General features: G+C 47.7%; 1 protein-coding gene and 2 pseudogenes across 1 annotated transcript; 2 read left to right on the forward strand and 1 right to left on the reverse strand.

Annotated features, from left to right (window-relative positions):
• The first annotated feature begins 1480 nt into the window (after positions 1 to 1480).
• On the forward strand, positions 1481 to 5219 carry LOC145948647 (uncharacterized; annotated as a pseudogene).
• Positions 5220 to 7221: 2002 nt separating this feature from the next.
• On the forward strand, positions 7222 to 7983 carry LOC145948653 (uncharacterized). Its single transcript, XM_083058280.1, has one exon. It carries the CDS (start codon positions 7222 to 7224, stop codon positions 7981 to 7983), a length of 762 nt encoding a protein of 253 aa, XP_082914406.1.
• Positions 7984 to 22774: 14791 nt separating this feature from the next.
• On the reverse strand, positions 22775 to 22945 carry LOC145933239 (U2 spliceosomal RNA; annotated as a pseudogene).
• Between the last annotated feature and the right edge of the window lie 369 nt (positions 22946 to 23314).

The following is a 23314-nucleotide window of genomic DNA, read 5'->3' on the forward strand; positions in this document are numbered from 1 at the left end:
TTTGAGGAAGACCATGTTAACCACTTCAAGTGTCAGATCTCGAATCCATAGTGGAGTTTCAGTTAGCTGCTCAATATTCACTCGTTTCTGCATTAGCGATTTCCACGTTTCAATAGGCAATACTATTTGATTGCCTCGATCATTACCGAGAGCCAATTCCACAGAAGATATCATTCCGACGCTGATTCCAATTTCCAAATATTTGTATGATGTAGAGGTCAAGGCGTATCTTCTTCCAAGTATACGAACCGCACGATGAGAGGACACACTATAAAAATTGTGGTTATTTAAAATCATTATTTAACAAAAAGTATCGAAACTTACTTGTCACATTTCTTCTTGCACAAAACATCGCTCTCCTGAATTCTCGGAGTGTAATAATTCATGCTGCTTCCAGCGGAGTACATGTTTAAAAGAGCCTTTTACTCAAGTGATCGATACTAAATTATTTTTTAATTATATAGTTTTTACATTGCAATGGGGTGGGGATTATTACTGATGCGATATTATTTTATAACCAATCAAAGCGCCGACGTACGGCTGCTATGATATTGTTACGTCCGCGCGACAGTTTCGCGATAGCTCGAAGCGCGCAACGCAACGTCACACTCTCACACACACTCGCGCCGGGAAATGAACCAGACGATATATAAAAGAACTCGATAACTTTAATGGAATTAGAATACAAGAGCACGTTAAATAAATGTAACAAGAGACCGCGCGACCGATCAGCTCGACAGCTGTCACTCCAGTCCAAATCATGGCGTCCAGAAACAATCTCGTGTCGGTTGTTCATAAATAATCTCCTTGACGATGTTATCTTGGAAACGCATAGGGAATGTAATCCAGGGACGTAACAATATCATCATCAGATGAAATCATCAAGATGTAAAAAATGCAACATATCTAAAATTTTAAGCGCCGATGCACGGCTGCTATGACATCATCCGTACGTGACAAAATCACAATTATCTGAGCGCTAGCTGCTAATATCTTGAGATAAATCTCGAAAGGTGCAAAAATGTATCACGAGCGTCAATGTACGGCCGCTATGACATCATCTTGAGATAATATCGTCAAGATGTAAAAATGTATCAATTCCAAGACCGATGCATCAGAGCCGTACGTGACAAAATCACAATTATCTGATTTGCAAAAATGCATGAAAGCGTCAATGCATGGCCGCTATGACATCATCTTGAGACAAATCTCGCGAAATGTGCAAAAATTAATTTCAAGCGTTGATATTATTACATTCATACGTGACAAAATCGCAATTTTTGAGCGCCGATGCATGGCCGCTATGACATCATCTTGAGACGAATCTCGCGAAATGTGCAAAATGTCTCAATTTCAATGCCGATGCATCAAAGCGTCAATGTACGGCTGCTCTTGCATCATCCTCAGATGAAATATTAGATGTAAAAATGCGACATATCTAAAATTTTCGAGCGCCAATGATCTCTACAATCAAATAAAAATGGTTGTAAGGAGGCATACTATGTTAGTATCATTGTCAGAGGTTCAGCAAGAGCATCTCAAAAATGGCGCTACAAGAAGCAAGTTTGTTGGAGCAAGCCACAAGGGTGAATTCGGTGGAAGAATATATTGTGTGGGAGCAGCAATGTGACGAATACATCGAATCACTGGAAGAACAAAGTCGAATAAAACGTCCACGATTACCGATCGGAGTTCGACAATCGCTTGTCTCCCAAATTGCGCGTTTCGAAGGGTTGAAGAATTCGGTACGCAACCGTTTCATACACGCAGATACCGGAAGCAGTGCGCGAGAAGATAGACTCATATGGCGAGAGATTGATACGAGAGTCGCATCTTGACTGGTGCGGTGATAAACAGCAATCACATCGAACCTCGTCATTTTCTCGAGGATGCCGAAGACATTGTGATCGGACACGTGCAAAAAGTGTTGCAAAAACACACTAGTATGAAAGTGAACACTGTGTTTAATGGCGAGCTCGTATCGGGCGATAAGCGCGCCAATAAAACTATCAATACGAAAAACTATGAACTCTTTCGTACGTCCGATTTACGCGAATCACAGCGTTATCGAGCCCACGCTAGCATCGCTAGAAGAATTTCAGGAACGTGATAGTGGTTGGGCATTGTCGCGAATAATCAATTTAATTGTAAATATAAACAAGTATAATCCAATGCGCGCGGGATGCTACATTAAATTGCCGCGAGAAATAATGAACAAGAGAGCAGTGGTGAACGTGCAATCCAAAGACAATGCATGTTTCGCGTGGGCAGTGGTCGCTGCTCTATATTCTGCTGAAAGAAATGTGGAACGGGAATCTTCCCCATTACACAACAGTGCTGAATCTCCAGGACATTGAGTTTCCAATGACTGTGAATCAAATCAAAAAGTTTGAACTAGCAAACAACATATCCATCAACGTGTACAGTATCGAGAACGGCATCGTCCCGATACATCTTTCGGAGCAAAAGAAAGACAGACACGTCAACTTGCTGTACGTGCAAGACAGCAACAGCGTTGGACATTTTGCATGCATCAAAAATCTGTCCCGCCTCGTGAACACGCAATTGAGCAAAAATGGTCACAAGAAATATATCTGCGATCGGTACGTATATTTATTGCAATAAAATTATATGCATATAAAAATAATTGTAAAATAAAATTGTAATTTACAGATGCTTGCTTTATTTCGGGTCGGATGACAAGTTGCAGTCACATATGGTAGACTGTGAAGAGATGAACGATTGTGCTATCCGGTTGCCAAGTGATAAGGACAAGTGGCTATCATTTAACAACTACAACAGGAAAGAGCGACTTCCATTCATGGTGTACGCCGACTTGGAATGCGTTTTGGCAAAGACGGAAGAGGCTAAAAATTATCAACATCATCAAGTATTTAGTATCGCTTATTATGTACATTGCTCGTACGACGATTCGTTATCTGCATACCATTCTTGTCGTAGTGTCGATTGCGTTTCATGGTTTGCCAAACAACTTAAAAATTTAGCGCAACGCGTAAAGACAATTTTAACGACAAATATCCCCATGGTAAACATCGGACGAGTGGGCAAATTTCACAGCGCGACGCATTGTCACATATGCGAAAAATCGTTTGTGCAAGATGATACACGCGTACGCGATCATTGCCATCTGAGCGGACGATACAGGGGTTCCGCGCACTCAAACTGTAATCTAAATTATAAAGAACCATTTTGTATTCCGATAGTTATTCACAATTTATCAGGTTATGATGCACATTTCATTATCGAGGATATAGCTACAGCGTTCGAAGGGAGCATCGAATTACTTCCGATAACAAAAGAAAAATATATTTCATTCACAAAAACCGTTACTCGAACAAGATAATTAAAAAAATCATATTAAATTACGTTTCATCGATTCGTATAAATTTCTCGCTACTAGTCTCGACAAATTGGCATCTTTTTTGGCTAAAGACAAACTCAAAATTTTACAATCGGAATTTCAAAATTTATCGATCGAAAATTTCAATCTATTGACACGGAAGGGCGTCTTTCCGTACGAATATATAGACTGCGTGGACAAGTTGCAAGATACGCGTTTACCGCCGCGCGAATCATTCTATAGTTCCTTGACCGGTGCCACAGTATCCGAGAGCGATTACGCGCACGCCGAGAACGTCTGGAAGCACTTCTCCCTTCAAACGCTGGGCGAATATAGCGATCTATATTTAAAAATTGATGTCTTGTTATTATTTGATATTTTTGAAAATTTCCGCGATAGTTGTATTAAAAGTTATGGGCTCGATCCCGCATATTATTATACTCTTCCCGGGTATACATTGGATGCCATGTTAAAACATACAAATATTACGTTCGAATTGTTTACCGATATCGATATGGTTATGTTTATTGAACGTGGTATACGCGGCGGTCTAAGTCAATGTTCCAACAGATACGCGCATGCTAATAACAAGTACATGCAGTCGTACGATCCATCGAAACCATCATCGTATTTCATGTATTTTGATGTAAATAATTTGTATGGATGGGCAATGTGTCAACCATTGCCTTATGCCGATTTTCGATGGGTCGATGATGTATCAAAATTCGACGCATCATCTATCGCGTTCGATTCGCCTACATGCTATATCCTCGAGGTAAATTTAGAGTATCCGCAACATCTTCACGATACGCACACTGACCTACCGTTTTGTCCGACACGCGACAAGCCACCCGGCAAGCGGGAAGATAAGCTTCTCGCAACGCTATACAACAAGAAGCGATACGTGATACACTACCGCAACCTGCAGCAATGTACGCTACACGGTCTTCGTGTTACAAAAATACATCGCGTATTACAATTTACTCAATCTCCATGGCTCCGTAATTATATCGAACTCAACACACAATTTAGAACACAAGCAAGAAATTATTTTGAAAAAAAATTATACAAATTAATGAACAATGCGGTATTTGGGAAAACGATGGAAAACATGCGTAATCGTGTCGATGTAAAATTATTGACAAAGTGGGAAGGAAGATATGGCGCAGAGGCAATGATTGCGAAACCAAATTTCCATAGTAGAAGCATCTATTCGGAAAATCTAATAGCTGTAGAATTACGTAAACTTGAGGTGAATTTTTACAAACCAATCTATGTCGGCATGTGCATACTCGACATCTCCAAAACGTGTTTGTACGAGTTTCATCACGAGTACATGTCACCGCTGTATCATGACAGATGCCGGGTAATGTACACCGACACAGACAGCCTAATATATCACATTGAGTGTGAAGACATGTATGAGAATATGAAGCGCGACGTAAGCAAATTTGATACGAGCGATTACGCTGCAGACAATGCGTACGGTATACCGCTCGTGAATAAAAAGGTGCCGGGTCTAATGAAGGATGAAAATAACGGCGCGATAATGACCGAATTTGTAGGGCTTAGAGCAAAAATGTACGCTTTGCGAGTGGATGGTAAGAAGGATACGAAAAAAGTAAAAGGTGTCAAGAGTAACGTTGTCACGAGAACGATAACATTTGATGATTATACGCGGTGTCTGAATGAAGAGATTGAAATGATGCGTTAGCAGTCATGCATAAGATCCAAGTTGCATAAGGTATACACCATTCGCGAGACAAAAATTGCTCTAAGTCCGTACGATGACAAGCGATATATCGTACCCGGAACCACCGAAACATTGCCATGGGGACATTATAAGATACCATTGTAAATAAAATTATATTTATTGTATATTTTGTTATAATAGAATATTTATTGTATATTGTATATATTATATTATATCTTTATTATATTATATCTTTATTATATATTTATTGTATATTTATTATATTTATTGTATATTTAAAATAATTTACAATATATTATTTTTATAAATTACAAACTCAAAAAGAGGCTATATGGAGCCATGCGTAGGGTGTAGGTACGCAAATATTAAAAACAAACTTGTTGGAAAAACAAATTTATTGAATCTAAACGTTTCGGTCCTTTCTTTGGATCTTCTTCAGTAAATTTAATACAATAAATAATAATGGGGAATCTACATACTACCGCACGTAGCGCAAAAGCCGTGAGCCCCCCCTATCGATATCCCATTAGATAGACAAAGTGACATAATATGTCATGAGGTACTCAAAAGTGGACTCTGATGACGAGTATAGTGAGGAATTTCCGAAAGGGGGCTCACTCTTACTCACACACTCATCCATCGCACGTTCACACGACCGTACGCGGACGCGCCCGACGCACGAGTGAAGAAGATATTCGTTCTGATGCTATTTATAAGGCGCCCTACCACGGCTCATAGCCTGTTATCGAAGTCAATGTCAAATAATGTGTGGAATTTATTTCTCCTTCTCTCTCTCTCCCTCTCCCTCTCCCTCTCCACTCTCTCTCCTTCTCTCTCCCCCCTCTCTCTCCCTTACCCCCCTCCGTCTCCCTCCCTCTATCGCTGTCCCCTCTTCCTCTCGCTTCACCCCCCCCTTTCTCTATCTCCCTCTCTCAAACATACGATGTATGGAGATTAATGTTACAAATGATTTATGGCTCTCTAAAGGAATTCGATAACAACTAAACGAAGACCGTCTTTCAAGAAATTTGAGGCATATTTGTCACAACAGATATATATGCTTGACTTAGACACTCTGTGTCTTCTTGTCGGTTTAGGCCATTTATCTGGCGCCTGATAAACAGCATCTCTGAAACAAGTCTCTTCCTTAGAAACGGTTCCTCATCCAAGATCTCAACGTTATCCCAATCAAATTCGTGGTTATTCAGCCTGTGATCCGTGATCACGGATTTTTGCGCGGTGTTTCTTTTTATGTGATTTCTGTGCTCCCTAATGCGTGTTCTCAACTGCCTGCTGGTCTGACCGACATAAGAGGCATTACAATTTTGACATGAAATTTTGTATACAACGTTATTATGCCAATCTTTCTGCAGTGTGTCTTTATGCACGCGGATAAACGAGCGTAACTTATTCAAACCTGTGTAGGACATTTTTACATCTAGATCACGGACCACATGGCTAAACCGCTCGGACCATTTGGGTATGTATGGGACATTAAAATATGCAACGCAAGCCGAATTAGTATCAGGTGTTCTGTTAGCGTCACCTGAATTATTATTTTTATTTCTCGCAAACAAAGTCCTAAGCCTTTCGTGAAATGTTTCAAAAATCAGTTGTAATGGATACCCATTATCACGTAACACCCCAATGACCAATTCGAGGTTCTTTTAATGATATCTTGGATGTGATAACCAGAAAGCCCTATCTCCCAAGACAAAACAGGTCTCTTCGTTTCCACTTTGTGAGTGAAAGTAGCAGACTGGATAAGAAATTAAATTGGCTCATTGCCAAAAAAGAACGATTGATTAGAGCTAATATTCGTCCAGTCCAATATTTTTCTGTGGCACGTGATCAGCAGGGAGGAGTTAATCTTGGTGCGTCATTGATCCCGTTTAACGGGCGTCGTGTGCGACCGTCCGGGGGTTCCGAATTTTCCTTCACACCTCTAAACGCTCCTTCTACTTCCTCCTCCTTTACTATTAACTTGAACCCCTTATCCTTTGACAACCACACAGTCTCCCCTTTGCACATCAGGGAGAAGTGGTTTAAAAACCTTTCCTCAACAGATATTCCATTAGAAATACAGGGAGTTTTGCAACTGGGCGACAACTTTTGTTTGCCAAGTAAGAATAAAGATCGAGTTCTTATGGAATTTATCAAAAGTATAGAATATAGTATCGACAGAGTGGAAGTTGGCGTTCGGCCTTTGGTTCGCCAGAGGTCGTCGGCAATTGTTAACAAGTTGGCCAGTTGCAACCCTGAAGAATCTTTGTTTGATAAGGAGCTCTCGGGCGCGTCCCTAGCAGCGAGAACGTTTATACGCGATAATCCTAATATCATTTTTACGCGAGCCGATAAGGGCAATATAACAGTCGCTTTAGAAAAGATATCTTATTTGGACAAGATGAAGGTCCTCCTTGGTGATACAAATACTTACATTAGAGTAAAGAAGGATCCCACCAGAAGAATTATCAACAGTTTGCATGAATTGCTTACAAGGTGGAAAAACTTAGATTATATATCCGATACGACATACAGGTCGTTGAATTGTTCGGAGGGAGTACTGCCGAGAGCCTATGGACTCCCTAAGATTCACAAGTCGGGCTGCCCCCTGCGAATCATCGTCTCCTCACTGAACACGCCGCTGCACCGTCTTGCGACGTTTCTCCACAAAATCATATACAAGTCGGTCCCGGCGGCGGACAGTCATGTGGAGAATAGCTTTCGACTGGTCAACAAACTCGATGGAACTTACGTTGGTGACAATTGTGAACTTATTTCACTGGATGTGGTCTCTCTATTCACTAACGTCCCATTGGATTTGGCAGTCGACGGCATAGCCGCGAGGTGGAATTTCATAGAAAATAACTGTACGATACCGCGCGTGGAATTTTTGGGGGCAGTCTAGCTTGTTCTTCACTCAACTTTTTTCACCTTTGATGGCATAATCTATCAACAAACCTTCGGAGCGACCATGGGTTCTCCGCTGTCTCCCATAGTAGCCGATTTAACCATGCGCGATTTGGAGAGCAGGGTGATAGGAGACCTTCCTTTTGAACTCCCGTTCTACGTACGCTATGTTGATGATATCGCGTTGGCCGTCCCTCCCGGGACGAGCCAGGAGATACTAAGACAGTTTAACGCGTGTCATAACAGATTACAGTTTACTTTGGAAAAGGGGGGCAATAGACTCGATTTTTTGGATGTTACATTCATTCTAAACCGGGGATACGTTGAATTCGATTGGTATCATAAACCAACATTTTCGGGAAGATATCTGAATTATTACTCCTGTCACCCTCTCTGCCACAAGAGAGGCACAATATTTGGCCTAATAGATAGGGATATTTCTGGTTATCACATCCAAGATATCATCAAAAGAACCTCGAATTGGTCATTGGGGTGTTACGTGATAATGGGTATCCATTACAACTGATTTTTGAAACATTTCACGAAAGGCTTAGGACTTTGTTTGCGAGAAATAAAAATAATAATTCAGGTGACGCTAACAGAACACCTGATACTAATTCGGCTTGCGTTGCATATTTTAATGTCCCATACATACCCAAATGGTCCGAGCGGTTTAGCCATGTGGTCCGTGATCTAGATGTAAAAATGTCCTCCTTCATGTCAAAATTGTAATGCCTCTTATGTCGGTCAGACCAGCAGGCAGTTGAGAACACGCATTAGGGAGCACAGAAATCACATAAAAAGAAACACCGCGCAAAAATCCGTGATCACGGATCACAGGCTGAATAACCACGAATTTGATTGGGATAACGTTGAGATCTTGGATGAGGAACCGTTTCTAAGAAAGAGACTTGTTTCAGAGATGCTGTTTATCAGGCGCCAGATAAATGGCCTAAACCGACAAGAAGACACAGAGTGTCTAAGTCAAGCATATATATCTGTTGTGACAAATATGCCTCAAATTTCTTGAAAGACGGTCTTCGTTTAGTTGTTATCGAATTCCTTTAGAGAGCCATAAATCATTTGTAACATTAATCTCCATACATCGTATGTTTGAGAGAGGGAGATAGAGAAAGGGGGGGTGAAGCGAGAGGAAGGGGGGACAGTGATAGAGGGAGAGCGACGGAGAGGGGAAAGGGAGAGAGAGGGGGGAGAGAGAGGGAGAGAGAGAGAGAGTGGAGAGGGAGAGGGAGAGGGAGAGAGAGAGAAGGAGAAATAAATTCCACACATTGTTTGACATTGACTTCGATAACAGGCTATGAGCCGTGGTAGGGCGCCTTATAAATAGCATCAGAACGAATATCTTCTTCACTCGTGCGTCGGGCGCGTCCGCGTACGGTCGTGTGAACGTGCGATGGATGAGTGTGTGAGTAAGAGTGAGCCCCCTTTCGGAAATTCCTCACTATACTCGTCATCAGAGTCCACTTTTGAGTACCTCATGACATATTATGTCACTTTGTCTATCTAATGGGATATCGATAGGGGGGGCTCACGGCTTTTGCGCTACGTGCGGTAGTATGTAGATTCCCCATTATTATTTATTGTATTAAATTTACTGAAGAAGGTCCAAAGAAAGGACCGAAACGTTTAGATTCAATAAATTTGTTTTTCCAACAAGTTTGTTTTTAATATTTGCGTACCTACACCCTACGCGTGGCTCCATATAGCCTCTTTTTGAGTTTGTAATTTATCAATGCAGGGAGCCTACATTGTTACTTATTATTATTTTTATGTATCCAAGAGTTGTGCGCTGTATCAAATCCCAGCCATTTCACGTAAACCTCATCATCCTTTTTGCGTATCACCTTTTCAACGAGGTATACGTCCGGGATAGCGGCGCGCAATAGTTCATATTCGTAGAATCCTCCGGCGACGGGATCTCCGCGCGCATCTTCGAGTAGATATGTTACGGGATTAGTTTTCTGCACTTTGATAATTTTAAACACCTCAGTTGTCCAATTTGGCTTATAACTTTTTTCAAAAATAGTCTTGTATTTACTTACGCGTACCTGATCGCCTACTTTGAATTTCGCCGGAGCTGCAATCTTTATGTTGCTATATACCGTTTTTAAAAGTTTATCAGCGATCGCGGGAATAACGTCGATATACCGATAGTGCGATGTTTTCGTGCATTATATTCCGCAACGAGCCGAGGTAACGCGTCGATCCATTTGTAATTTCCATTAAGCGTAAACATTTTCCACATATTGTTCTTTAAAGTACGATTGAATCTTTCCACGACCGAGGCCTTCATGACAGAGTACGTCGAATAATGATTAATGTTGTGTTTCTTCAAGAGTTTTTGCACATTTGCGTTATAAAATTATTTTCCTCTATCGGTTTGTATGTTTCTTGGACATCTCTTGCTATCTCAAATTATCTTGGTGATAGCGTCAGATGTCTCGCTTCCGCTCTTATTCTTGAGCGGTACAGCCCATGTGTACTTGCTCAACACATCGATGACGGTGAGTATGTAGTAGTAACCTTTATTGGATCGTGCATAAGGACGCATCTCAACCACGTCAGCCTGCCACAGGTCTTCGTATCCGCGTATTATGACGCGTCTACGTGGGAAATTTTTTCTCGCAGAAGTATGCAATTCCTCCACGAGAAGCTGCTTTTCAGAGGTGTTTGATCGCAACATGATTCCTTCACGTTCTATATGCATCTTTCGCTGACTCAGTAGGGCGTGTTGTATTACGAAGCATTCTCTTCATCTCGTCCAACATTATTCGTAGCGTCTGTATCGAAGTCGTGAGCGTGATAATTTTTTTCTCAATTTCTTCCTGTTGATCTCTCAAATTCTTGATAACAATGCCCACGTATACTTTGTTGACAGCATCGTTATCTGTTTCCGGTTGCGCTACACGTTGTATCTTGCGCGACCTTGCGTCAAAGCCGGAGGCTGTCTGACACAGACCGTTATCGCACACGTAATTTCTCAATAATGCATTCCATTTATAGTATGAATTATCCGACGTTCCCAACGACAATCCAAATTTATTAATCGACATTTCATCACCAACAATAATGATAGACTGACTCGTATTGTAGACGTATAGCTTATTTTATAATAATACCCGCCTCGTAAAGTTCCTCAATAATCGATAATATTTCATTGTCGTGGACATTGTTGCCAGCTTGATGCGAAGCTTCCAGCAATCGCAGACGATCTATCAACTCGTTGGGATCATTCCAATGCACGTAATCAATCTTATTATTGTTTAAGACCATAGCACGCGGTATGTTTACACCTTTTCCAAATTTTTTACCGACGATTAATGGTGCGATTATGTGTTTATACTTGTATCCCTTGTTATCTAATATTGGTTGATTCACATTGCCATTTCGCCTGTGCGCATTTGTTGTTATTAATATACTTTTGTATTTTTGCAAGTCATTCTCGGTGTATATTTCATCGTCGGGAAGTCTCTTGAAAATCAACTCGTAAAGACTTGCTGTTCCCATGTATTTTGTTCCATTGATAATTATATTATCGTTTTTATCTACATAAAAATTTTATCGCCAAGCATCATTCCTTTGTCGGTAAATTTAACACCGTATACGTAATCCATTTGGAATTTTTATCTTGACTCAATATAGCTGCCACATATTTTTGAGCATGTGGACCCAAGCGACTTTGCAATGAATTTTGACCATCAGACGTTTGTAATGAATGTCGAACTGACGTCACAAGTGATTCAGGTGAGGTCTCGAAAATTTCTTCGACAGACGGAGCCGTCTTCTCGTGCAATATTTGTCTTGGCTGTACATCTTGTATCGGAGTAGAAGTAGTTGCGTCTGATAAATGTTGCATTCGCCGGCGTTTGAATCGCTTCGGAGTAGAAGTTATATCATTTAACGATATATTTAATCGCTTTGTTTCAAACTCTTTTTTCTCTCCGAGCATACTCAATGGCTCAAACTTTTCTTCATCAGACTCAACACCGACTGTATTTTCGACAAGCTATTTCAGAGGTTCAGAGATTGGTTTAAAGTGTCTTTCCAATGCATTATCTTCTTCCATTTTACCAGTTTTCAGGGAGCGATATTTTTTACGGATTGAGTCACTCGTTTTCGCAATCTCTCTCACAATCTTTTCGCGATCGTCATTCGTAATCGTCATGTTGCACTCAATTTAGATGTTGTTCGATCAATGTGTCGACAGCGACTAATTGCTCCACGGTATTGCAAATTCATTAAATCCTTTTCTATATCGTCCATTAGTCAGCGAACTGTCTTTGTCAATCACCGCGAATCCATATTTATGTTGCCAACATTTCTGACAAAAAGCGCAAAAATTATGGTAAGACATGTCTGTATTTACATGATCGTGGTACACGTGTTTCAAGTTTGTCCCGTCTTGTTTAAATAAAATTAATAAATTTGCATTGTCGCGTATTAGATGTTTGGATATCTTGGCATACGTTTGACAAAGATAGAAACAGTCGACGCTCGAGTGTCGTCCCATTGCAAAGTACTCTCTTATCGTATCTTGCTTGTCGCACGCCACGTCATCAAAGATAAAAATGGAACTCGGAAGCGCCTCGCTCAGTGGAATTACATCGCTATTATTCGAGAATGTAAAATAACCAATTTTTTCTATCGGTGATAGCAAATTTTCCAAATATTGATATTTCGGTTGTTGAAGCGATTTCGAGTATACATACACGTTCTCGAAGCGGACGCCGTGCGGGCTTTCTATCAAACTATTCAACACGTTAGTTTTACCACAATTCGAAGGACCGCAGATGATATCGCGTATAGTATTCGGCAACATGTTCCCATGCTGCGTATTTCTTTCTCCGACATTAACCGTGTTTTATCGTCGAAATTTGTAACTTTGATTATCGTCGATTGCCGAACGAATCGCATGTTTTCACTCGCTCTGGAATCAAATGAATGAGTCATGGAGAGCCTATTTATAGCGGTGCATCGGGTGAAAACAGCTCAGTATTGAAAATGTTACTCTATCTGTCGGTTAAGAGCGATATTCTCAAACTTACTGCCGAGCAGTTACAGTTTATACCCAAGATTATTTTATTGCAAAACTTTGGCAATTACGTGGTACTATTGTGGGACAAGCTTCCCGAACATATAAAAGCTGATACGGAGATTCAGACATATCGCTGCTGTTACAAACATTACAATCAACCGTGGCAGCAAACGCACATCGACGGTCCGCTACCGTTGATAAAAGATTGCGGCGAATGTCAACGAAAATAGGTAGTGATCTCTTTAATCGTGCGATAAACGCGCTTCCTATCGAATTACATATTCCTGATTATCAATTTTGCGGTCCGGGAACTCACTTGGAAAAGCGATTGGCTAGAGGCGATCGAGGTATTAATCCATTCGATGCCGCGTGTCGCGAGCACGACATTGCATATTCTCGAAGCAACAACCTAAACAAACGACACGTTGCCGATAATATACTCGCTGCGAAAGCGCGAAAACGTATTGCCGCGAGAGATTCGACTCTTGGTGAAAGAGCAGCTGCTACAACTGTTTGGGCGGCTATAAAAGCAAAGACAAAATTTGGTATGGGGATGAAGACGAAAAAATCATTAAAAAAGAAGAAACGAATACTGCCTGTGGCGAAACGTGGTGGTATCTTGCCAATTTTGCCATTGCTAGGAGTTCTCGGTTCGTTGGCCGGTGGAGCAGCGGGAGTCGCAAAGGTTGTGAATGATAGCAAGTCGGCGCAACGTCAGCTCGAAGAAATGCAACGTCATAATCGCGCCATGGAAGGTCACAGACTATATCTCGCACCATACAAACGTGGACAGAAAATCTCAACTAAAAAAAATAAACGTCAAAAAAATATGCTAAAAATGCATGTGGGTATAACAACTAATGTACAATTGGAACAACTGGCAAAACGTATGCGTATACTATACTTTAGAGGCGTTTTCATGCGCAATAATTTACCGATAAACGGCGTGCGACAAAATGAAAGCGGTATCGTCAATTTGGATGAAGCTGATGGCCCCGGCACCCATTTGGTAGCATATGTAAAGAGGGGAGATCGAGCAATATATTTCGATAGTTTTGGTAATCTTCGACCGCCCAAAGAATTGGTGCAATATTTAAACGTGACGAAAATAGAATACAATCACACATCTTATCAAAATTATAATCAGAATAATTGTGGACAATTGTGTCTACGATTTCTTCAAACGATTGATATAAAGCCTGACAATCCGCCATCGCGATTCAATTTGACAACATGTCGCTAACACTAACGTTGACTGGCAACAGTAGTGTTCTCGCGGTAAGCTACTTTCCAGCTATAGATTTATTCGATGGTGATTACGAGCTCGGTTTAACAGACTTTGAAACTTATTATACGATACCGAATGTGAATTCTAAGAATAATAAATTTTACTTTGATAATGATGACAAGGAAATTACGATACGCGAGGGATTATACGAATTACAAGCTATAGATGAGTATCTGAGACGTACAATTTTACATTATCCTTTCAATAAAGAGCTGACTGAAGATGCATATCCAATAGTGTTTCGCGCCAATCATAATACGCTAAAGAGCGAAATCAAATGCGCTTATAGAATAAACTTTAGTAAACCAGACAGCATAGGATCGCTATTGGGATTGTCGTCGAATCGTATATTGCAGCCTCAAAAATGGCATGATTCGGATTTACCTATAAATATTATTAGTGTGAATATTATCCGTATAGAATGTAGCGTCACCACTGGTGCGTACAGTAATGACAAGCGCGTACACACAATACATGAATTTTCATCGAGCGTGCCGCCAAGATATAAGATATCGGAAACTCCTGCACAAATCATTTATCTCCCGATCATCGTACGGAGCATTACTGATATAACGATACGTATTATTAATCAAGAAGGACGATTGCTGGATTTTCGAGGAGAGGAAATTACCGTAAGATTGCACGTACGGCGTCGACAAAATTAGCGTGTGATGCTCGTGCTAAATGAAGCGGAGCACGTGAGAGGCAATATTTTTACGAGGGACATTACGAGCGACAATACTTTTGCGAGAGCAGCTGCGGCGGCGGCAGTGCCAATGAGTGACAATAATCAGAGATCTCGTTACACTAAAAAGAAACTCAGCGCGTTGAATCGCGAATTTTTAAAATCACTGGGATTCATCGTACGAAAAGATGATTGACATTTTGAATATTAGTGGCGAGCCAATCTTTGATGATCGTATCGTCAAGGTTGAGACACATACGTACAATCCATACGCCAACACATCGCTTGGGCATAGCGACGAGATACGGATATCTATACACCACCAGGATTTATACACGTTACCATGTGAAAGCTTTCTGCATGTTGAGGGAAAGTTGACGATATCTAAAATAGATGCAAATAAAACGCTGATATTGACAAATAATTGTGTTGCGTTCATGTTTGATGAAATTCGATATGAACTCGATGGTGTGGAGATTGATCGCAACAGAAACGTTGGAATAACTTGCACGATGAAAAATTATGTCTCTTTAACAACCGAGAGAAGTAAAATCTTGAAGAATGCCGGGTGGGATATGATACATAATGGATCATGTAATGAAAGTTGCATGTTCAACTTTTGCGTACCGCTCAACATGCTATTGGGATTTTGCGAAGATTACAAGCGAGTTGTGATTAACGCTCGCCATGAATTAATTTTGATACGTTCACGCAACGATAACAATTGCCTGTATGGACGTGCGGAAGCTGATATTGAATTGTTCAAGATACAATGGCGTATGCCCCGTGTACTATTGAACGAGATCAATAAACTGTCATTGTTACGAGCATTGGAAAGCGGGCGATTCTTAAGCATGAGTTTTCGTTCTTGGGATCTATACGAATTTCCTCTGTTACATAGTACGACCAAGCATTCGTGGACTATGAAAACCGCCTCTCAGCTGGAAAAGCCGCGACATAATTAGGCCGTAGCTCCCCAAGTTCCCCGTCGACGCCCTCGGCACGCCGGTTGACCCGCTTATCTCCCCGCAAGCGGCAAGCCCTCCAAAGGCGGTGCAGGATCAGGACAGCATCGTGCCTCTGCTGTATCGCAGCAGCGTGGACCCCGCAGTGCCCTAGCACATGGGGAAGGGTTTCGGCTGCTCCACCGCATCGCCGACACCTCCGGTCGCCCTTACCCCAACGGCGAGCGCCGTTTAGTGGGAGGACGTCCAGACGTGCCCGGTGAACAAATTTCCAATCAGCGAAGCGGGTGAAGCTGCCACCGCGGACGAAGTGATTGCTCACCCCGGCACGCGATGACACCTTAAACACCTTCCCCTGGTCAGGCTTGCGGAGGAGGGTGGTCTCGTACCACGCCGCCACAGCAGAACGCAAACGGGTCACCACCTGGGCACGAGCCCCAGGCGGTATCCTCACCGTCGCGCCCCTGGATCCGCGGCATACCAGAACCAGCTCCTCGGTCGACGCACACTATTCCCACCGTAGCGACAACCTGTCGGACTGCCTCCGGGCAGCGTTCCGAGCCCTCGACCATAGAGAGCGCTCTCCTCCGTCGCGCAGCTTCCCCTCGAGCGAGCCCGAGAGGAAAGCCGCGATATCGTTATTACTCGGTGGTTGGTCGATGCGCCTGGCTACAACCCCCCTCAGAGACGACCACGCGAGCCTTCTGACCGTCTCGCAACCAGCCGTAAGCATACTGAAGGCATGCGCGACGGACAGGATGTCCGCGAGGTCGGCCAGCGGAAGCAGTCTACAACCCCCCGGCTGGGAGGGAGGTAGACCACCTCCGCGCTAGCTCTCTGCGGGAGATTGAGCCAGGCCTTGGTCGTCCTGCCCACCTGCAGGTCCGCGGTCTTTAGCGGACGCTTCTCTATGGCCGCGCCCCGTAGCAAGAAATCAATCCGCGGCAGGATGTTGGTTGCCACGGTTTCCACTTTCTGCCACGGGGCGAGGAGGAATCGGTCCACCGCCCGAAGATCCTCGAGGAGGCGACCGATGGTCTGGAACGGTGTCGCGTCAACCGCGAAGCCGATCGGGACGCCAAGATGACGATACGGCTCGCCGCTCGCCAGGTGATGAACGGGCTGTTCCTGGATGGTGAACGCCGTCGATAGGACCCTACCGCCCGCCCCCGCACCAATGTTTTGGGTGGCACATTTGGCAGGGTTGAACCGCAACCCCACCGACGACGCCGCACCCTCCGTTGCGACCAAGAGCCGTCGCATTCCCTCAGGAGTGTCGGCAACGATCGCAATGTCGTCCGCGTACGCCAAAATATTGCGGCGTAAGCCCAATATGTCGTACCCGGCATCGACACCAGCGACTGCACGCAGCACTGGGTCGATAGCGAGATCGAACATGATCGGGCTCAGCGGACAATCCTGCCAAACCTCTGAGCGAATCGAGACAGGCGCGGTGTAACCTTCGGCGGTTCGCACACGCGTGGAACACCCGTCGTACATGGAACCCCATATACTTCGGATGCCCCCCGGCGCCCCGGAGCGAGCGAGAGCGCGGCGGATCGCCGCGTGCGGGATCGAACCAAAAGCATTGGAAAGATCCATCCACGCGACGACCGCCTGCCGCCGAATCCTCCGCGCATCAGTTAGGATCTCCTGCAGGACAAAGTTGTATTCATAACACCCCTCGTCCCGCAGGAATCCCTTCTGTGCCGGACACAATTTACGATTATTGACCGCCCAGTCGGTCAAACGGTCGGCGACGAGCGCGGCGAATAGCTTGGGGGTCGTGTCCCCCAGCGCGAGAGGACGCCAGTTCTCAAGTGACTCCCGGTCACCTTTTTTGCAAATGAGCATTGTGTTGGAGGTCTTCCAGGATGCCGGGACTGCCTCGAGCCTATAGCAGGTGTTAAAGATCGCAGTGAGGAGCCGCGCCCCGGGATCCGCCGCACGGAGGCCACGGTAGGCGATACCGTCAGACCCCGGCGCAGAGTTCGTCATGCGCCGGAGCCGACGATCCACCTCTCGCTCCGTGAACGGATCCATCAAGAACGCAGCATCCTCCTCCTGGCTCGAGGGATCAGCGCGCTCCACCTCCGCGGCGGCGCTGTCCAAATCCTCTCCTCCGCGATACAGCCGTTCGAAGTACTTCTGGATGTCGACTCGGCACCTGGCAGAAGTCGGGAGGTCCACATAGCACCTATCGGACTGCCTTGCGTCGGTTCGTCCTGTACAGCGCCTGCATGCGGGTGGCTTCGCGCACCCAGTCCTTGCGTCCTTCTCCAGACTGCGAGGGACCGGCCCGTGCCGGTCCCCCCCGCTACCGCTGGCGACTCCCCGCGCCGGGTGAACCCTCTCGCCTCGCCGCACTCGCGCCTCACGCGACCGACCAGGGCCGTCGCGGGCGTCGAGCGCAACGCCGCCGGCCACTCTCGCTGCATTCCCCGAAGAAGTTCGCGACCGAGGCCGCAAACTCGTTCAGGTCCGCAATCGAGGCGACGGTGTCGGCCCGCCCAACCAGCTCGTCACGGGCGACCAACCGCGCTCGCCTGCGCTGCCTCGCGGCAGCCGCAAGCGCCGGTCGATCGTCGGACGGCCGGCCAGGCGCCACCCCGACACGCCGCGGACCTGCACCTCGGTGGTGCACCCCGCCCCCGCGCACAATGGACTCCGGCGGTTACTTCCCGCTCGCTCCGGTGCAGCCGGTCGCAAGTGCCGCTCCCCGCCGTCGGCTCACACCGCGGGCATCTCCGCAAGCACCCGGATGTCCAGCTCTGATGTTACCGCTGCAGCCACCCGAGGCTCCCTCCGCGTCGCTCCTCCGCGGTGCAGCTCACGCGATCCGAACACCTAAAATGAATTTAATTAACGTTTTTTGCAAGACTATCGAGCATGATCTTACAATATTCGCCGGCGTTTGTGGCGTGGGACCGGGCACCACCCGCGGCCCCGCCGCCGCCGGGCTGTCCTCGCCCGAGGAGTCGCCGATTCGACGTCTCGCCCTTCTCCCCATTTTTGTTTTTTTTGACGCTGTGGAAACCTCTAAGAGGTACTCCTGCCCTCCGGGTAGAGAGCAAGGGTTATGTGGGATTCCTTCTCCCCATCCCAGGGAGAACCGAAGTTTTCCCTGTGATGGCACAGAAGGGTACCGCACTAAAACCACAGCGGGTGTCCTTCTCGGGCGTTTAGGTAGGGGGCGCGGAGGATGCTGGAAACCCATGCCGACTCCACGCCCCCCCGCCTTTTCCTTCTCGGGAGGAGGCCGCGGGAGCGGCCTTCTCCTCCGCCATCGTGCGGACTTCGCGGTTGCAATGCAGGGCGACACCGACCCAACATTGCGCCCTCCCAAGGAGTTTGGAGGGCGGGGTTCCGGCTCGAGTATTCCCTTTCGAGCCGGGGCCCCCCGCCTCCGGGGCTGCCGCCCCACCCCGCTTCCCAATGGGGGCGGATCCGGCAATCAGCCCCGGAGGTCCTCTTTAGTCGACTCCCCTCATAAGGAGGGAGGTCGTCTCTACGGCGGGAGAGTCCCCGCTCCGGTGCACTAGGCTCCCGGTACGAGGGCCCCCCTCGCCGCATCACGTCCGTGAGAAGGGGGGGACGCGCACCCACCCGGGCGCCGGATCCATGGACCCGACCCCGGGCGCGCCCGCACACCCCCCTCCGTCCCTCTTGGGGAAATCGGGATTCGGCCCCAGCCGAGGGGGCCGCCCGTTTGGTGGCCGGGACGAGCGAAACCCCGCCCGATGGCGCGGTCCCGCCCCCCAGACCCCCAGTTACCCGAGAGGTCACCGGGGGGGATTTTGGAGACTTAGGCGTCTCCGTCTCCCCCCCGGTTACCTCATCTCGCATTCGAATTTGATGCGGGTGTTTCTGGGGCGTCCCCCCCAAAGCCCCCCGCCAGCAGGCGTGCCCACAACCGAGGGACCAGGAGGGGGAACGCCCCCGTACGTCTACTCTTCTTCTTCTTCCTCTTCTCCGTCCTCTTCTTCTTCCGTTTCACTGTCCTCCGTTCCCTCCATTTCTTTCTGTCTCTGTCCTGTTCTTTCCCTCTCTCTCTCGGCCTGCTCCTTCTGCCGCCCTTCTCTCCAGGCTCGCCCTCCACGGCCCATCATGTGAAGCCCCCTCATCTACCTCCGAGTCCAGCGCCGCTGCCGCCGGATTCCGCCGCTCCATCTCCCCGGATGCCGCGGGGGTTCTCTCCTCGGGACGCGTCCGCATGTACGGCGACGGTACCTCCTCGATCGTCGGGAGGTTCGGAGAACGGAGCGGAGTGCTCCGTCTTCTTGCGGGGACCCCCGTCGACATGACGGGGGACCCGCACGTCGTCGTCGTCACCGTCGCCGTCGTCATGGTGGCAGGCATCGACGTCGCGGGCAATGCCGGTGGCGTGGTTATGAGGAGGATCCCCGCAGGGCTGCCGCATAGTATACACGGCGAGCCAGGGGTCCCCGAGGGGGGGGCGTGTTTCCACGCTGCAGGGGCGACGTCCTCGTCGGTCCCCGCGCCCCCCCGAACCACGCAACGCCGAAAGCGCAGCGTCCAGATTGCGCACCGCGGGGCCGGCAGAGGTGGTCGTCGCCGGCTGTGTCGCGCGCGTCGTCCTCCTGGACGACGCGGCTGGAACGAGCGACCCCCGCGGTGCATCTTTCATCATCGATCTCGTCATCCGCCTCGCTTCCACGTCGCTCTTCTCGACCGGCACGCTGGACGCCCGAGATCGGCTCCTAGTAGAGGGACCCGCTCGGATGTTGATTGGCGGGGTCTTCTCGGGCGTCCTTCTCCGTGTGCCTCCGCCGTCGCCGAAGGAAGGCGAATCATCGCTGATTGGTGACGGACGGGGAGGCAAGCGCGCCGGTCTTGACGCGCCGCTTTTCTCGAGGGGCACTCTGCTCGACCTCCGACTCCTGGACGACCCCGCCGAGCTGGTGCTAAATGGCGGGGTCACGGAGGGAGCCGTGGTCCTCTTCGGCACCGCCCCTCTGGTTGACGTGAGGGGAAGCGCGCGTGCCCCTCTGGACGCGGTAGGAGGGCTACTGCTGTGGATGCTACGCTTCGATGACAGCCTGCCACCGGATGTTGTGTTCGGCGGACGCACCCCGGCGCCTGGAGCGACGTTTGTTGCGGCCTCTGGGAGGCGGCCGCCCTCGACGTGGTAGTCGTTGCCGGCGGCGTTCTCCGCGTCGCCGGGTTCGCCGCTGTGACGGCCGCGTAGGAGAGGGCTTCCGCTGTAGATGATGGTGGTGTGAAGGTGACAGGGGCCGTGAAGTGCAACCTGGGCTGCCGCGAGGACGCTCGGGTCTGCGACGACTCACCGGTTGTTGAAGTCGACGGCGGGGCTGCGTCTGATGTCCGGCTCCGCGCACCTGTAACCACATCAACTTTAGAAATTTTGTTTCGACGGGTGCCGCTCGCTCCGCGACCCGGCGCGCCACCTGGGGGAGCCCCCGCATGCGTCTTATCATAATGCGCCTTAACGGGTTTAAGAGGGTAAGCCCCGGTGCCCTCGAACTCACATGTCGCGCATTTGTACTGCAGGGTATCCCCCGGATGGCATTTTTTGAAATGTTTAGCGAGATGCGCCGGGTCGCAGAACTCGCCGCGCGATTTTATCGCGCTGTCCTCGCTCAACCAGCACCGGGGACATTTCACCTTCCCCGCTTCCGGGTAATCGAGGACAACCTCCTGGGGATTCTGTCCGTGCGCCATGCTAAAGCAAGTGTATTAGGCTTTAAGCAGTGATTCAGGCTTTAAGAGCAACAAGCATATATCACAATAATATTATCCGCCCGATAGATCCGCCGAGTCACGCAAGCACATACGGGCAAAGCTTAAGCATAAAAATAAATAGAAAAAACATGCAAAAAATAAATTTGACTCGGCAGAGGTTAATCGGGCGGTTTGACTATCCCTTTATCACAGGCCGTTGACAATTAAGAATAATTAATAATTATATATGGACGCACGGTGCATACGCGAACCGCACCCACGCGCCCCTAACCTCACTAGGTTGTCGCCGGATGTCACATGCGAAATTATTGCACGATTTTTAAGGTCGACTCACACGTGGAACGCGCGGACAGCGCACCACGTGCCGACGGACCGCGCCATCACGCGTCCGACACATGCCGCCGGCACGTAGCACACCACACCGCGTGCACACACGATTTACAGGTTAGACGCGGACACGTGGGGACACGCGTGGACGGCGCACCACGTGCCGACGGACCGCGCGATCACGCGCCCAACACGTGTCGTCGGCACGCAATAAACCACACCACGCATACACACGATCTCAATTTTGAGGCCAACGCGGATGCACGAATCGCACGAGAAACGCGGGGACGGCGTGCGACGGAAAACCGATGACCGATCCGTAGCCCGCGAACCGCGTGCCGACGGACCGCGGAACCACGTGTCCGCGGCGATCCGTCGAAACGCGACACACTACACACGCACGCCGCACCCGCGGTCCCTAACCCCCAAATGCACCGCACGTTCACGTGGCACATGGACTCCCAGGGCACCCGTCACTCGCGGTCGCGACACTCGTACAGCGACGATCACTTCGCGGCCGGGTAGACGCGACGGAAAACGAAAAACGCGAACACACTTTTGACACACGCAATGGTCAACTAATAAAATAAAATCCCGGCCTTTGGCTCTCCTCGCACGACACTATTAACTACCGCCCGGAATCCCGAATACGCCGCTGATCCTCGGAAGCCGGAGTGCAACACGGGTGTCCACCGCTAATGAGCCACCACAGATATTAATCTAAGACTAATTATTTTTAGGTTAACTCATTAGGCCGTGACGGTACTGCAATGCCAGGCCGACCCGCGGCAGAGTCGGAGCAAGCTCCGGTCACCCGCCCGGTTTCAAAAATCAGTTTAATATTCTGAATCCCCTATGGGGATTGTATCAGATATTAAGCTGATAAGAACAGATTAAAGCCTTTTATTTAGAGATCAATTAATGTTCCCCGAAGGGGCAAGCCCCTCCAAAGTGAAATACAAAGGGAGCGGCTTTACGCCACGTGCTTATAAAATAGTTTCATTGGCGGGGGACAATAGCCCTCCCCGCCGCTAGGCACCATTTTTTTTTTTTTTTTAACGCTGTGGAAACCTTATGGTACCACTCATCCCCCGGGGAGGGGATGAGGGTTATGTGGGACTCCTTGTCCCCCATCGCCGATCCACGCATGGGTCGGCGGTGGGGATCAAGACCTACCGCACTAAAACCACAGCGAGTGCCTACGCTGGCGCTTACGGTGGTGGCGGGGAACTAGCAGTTGCATCACCTCCCGCCATCACCTGGCCCTACCTGTCCCGGGAGAGC

The sequence above is a fragment of the Prenolepis imparis genome, unplaced genomic scaffold, assembly GCF_030444845.1.
Source record: "Prenolepis imparis isolate NDT839.2.m4 unplaced genomic scaffold, iyPreImpa1.0 SCAF_2, whole genome shotgun sequence".
Lineage (NCBI taxonomy): Eukaryota > Metazoa > Arthropoda > Insecta > Hymenoptera > Formicidae > Prenolepis > Prenolepis imparis.

Coding starts and splice junctions, on each gene's coding strand:
- LOC145948653 (XM_083058280.1), top strand. CDS start 7,222: ATGGAATTTATCAAAAGTATAGAATATAGTATCGACAGAGTGGAAGTT.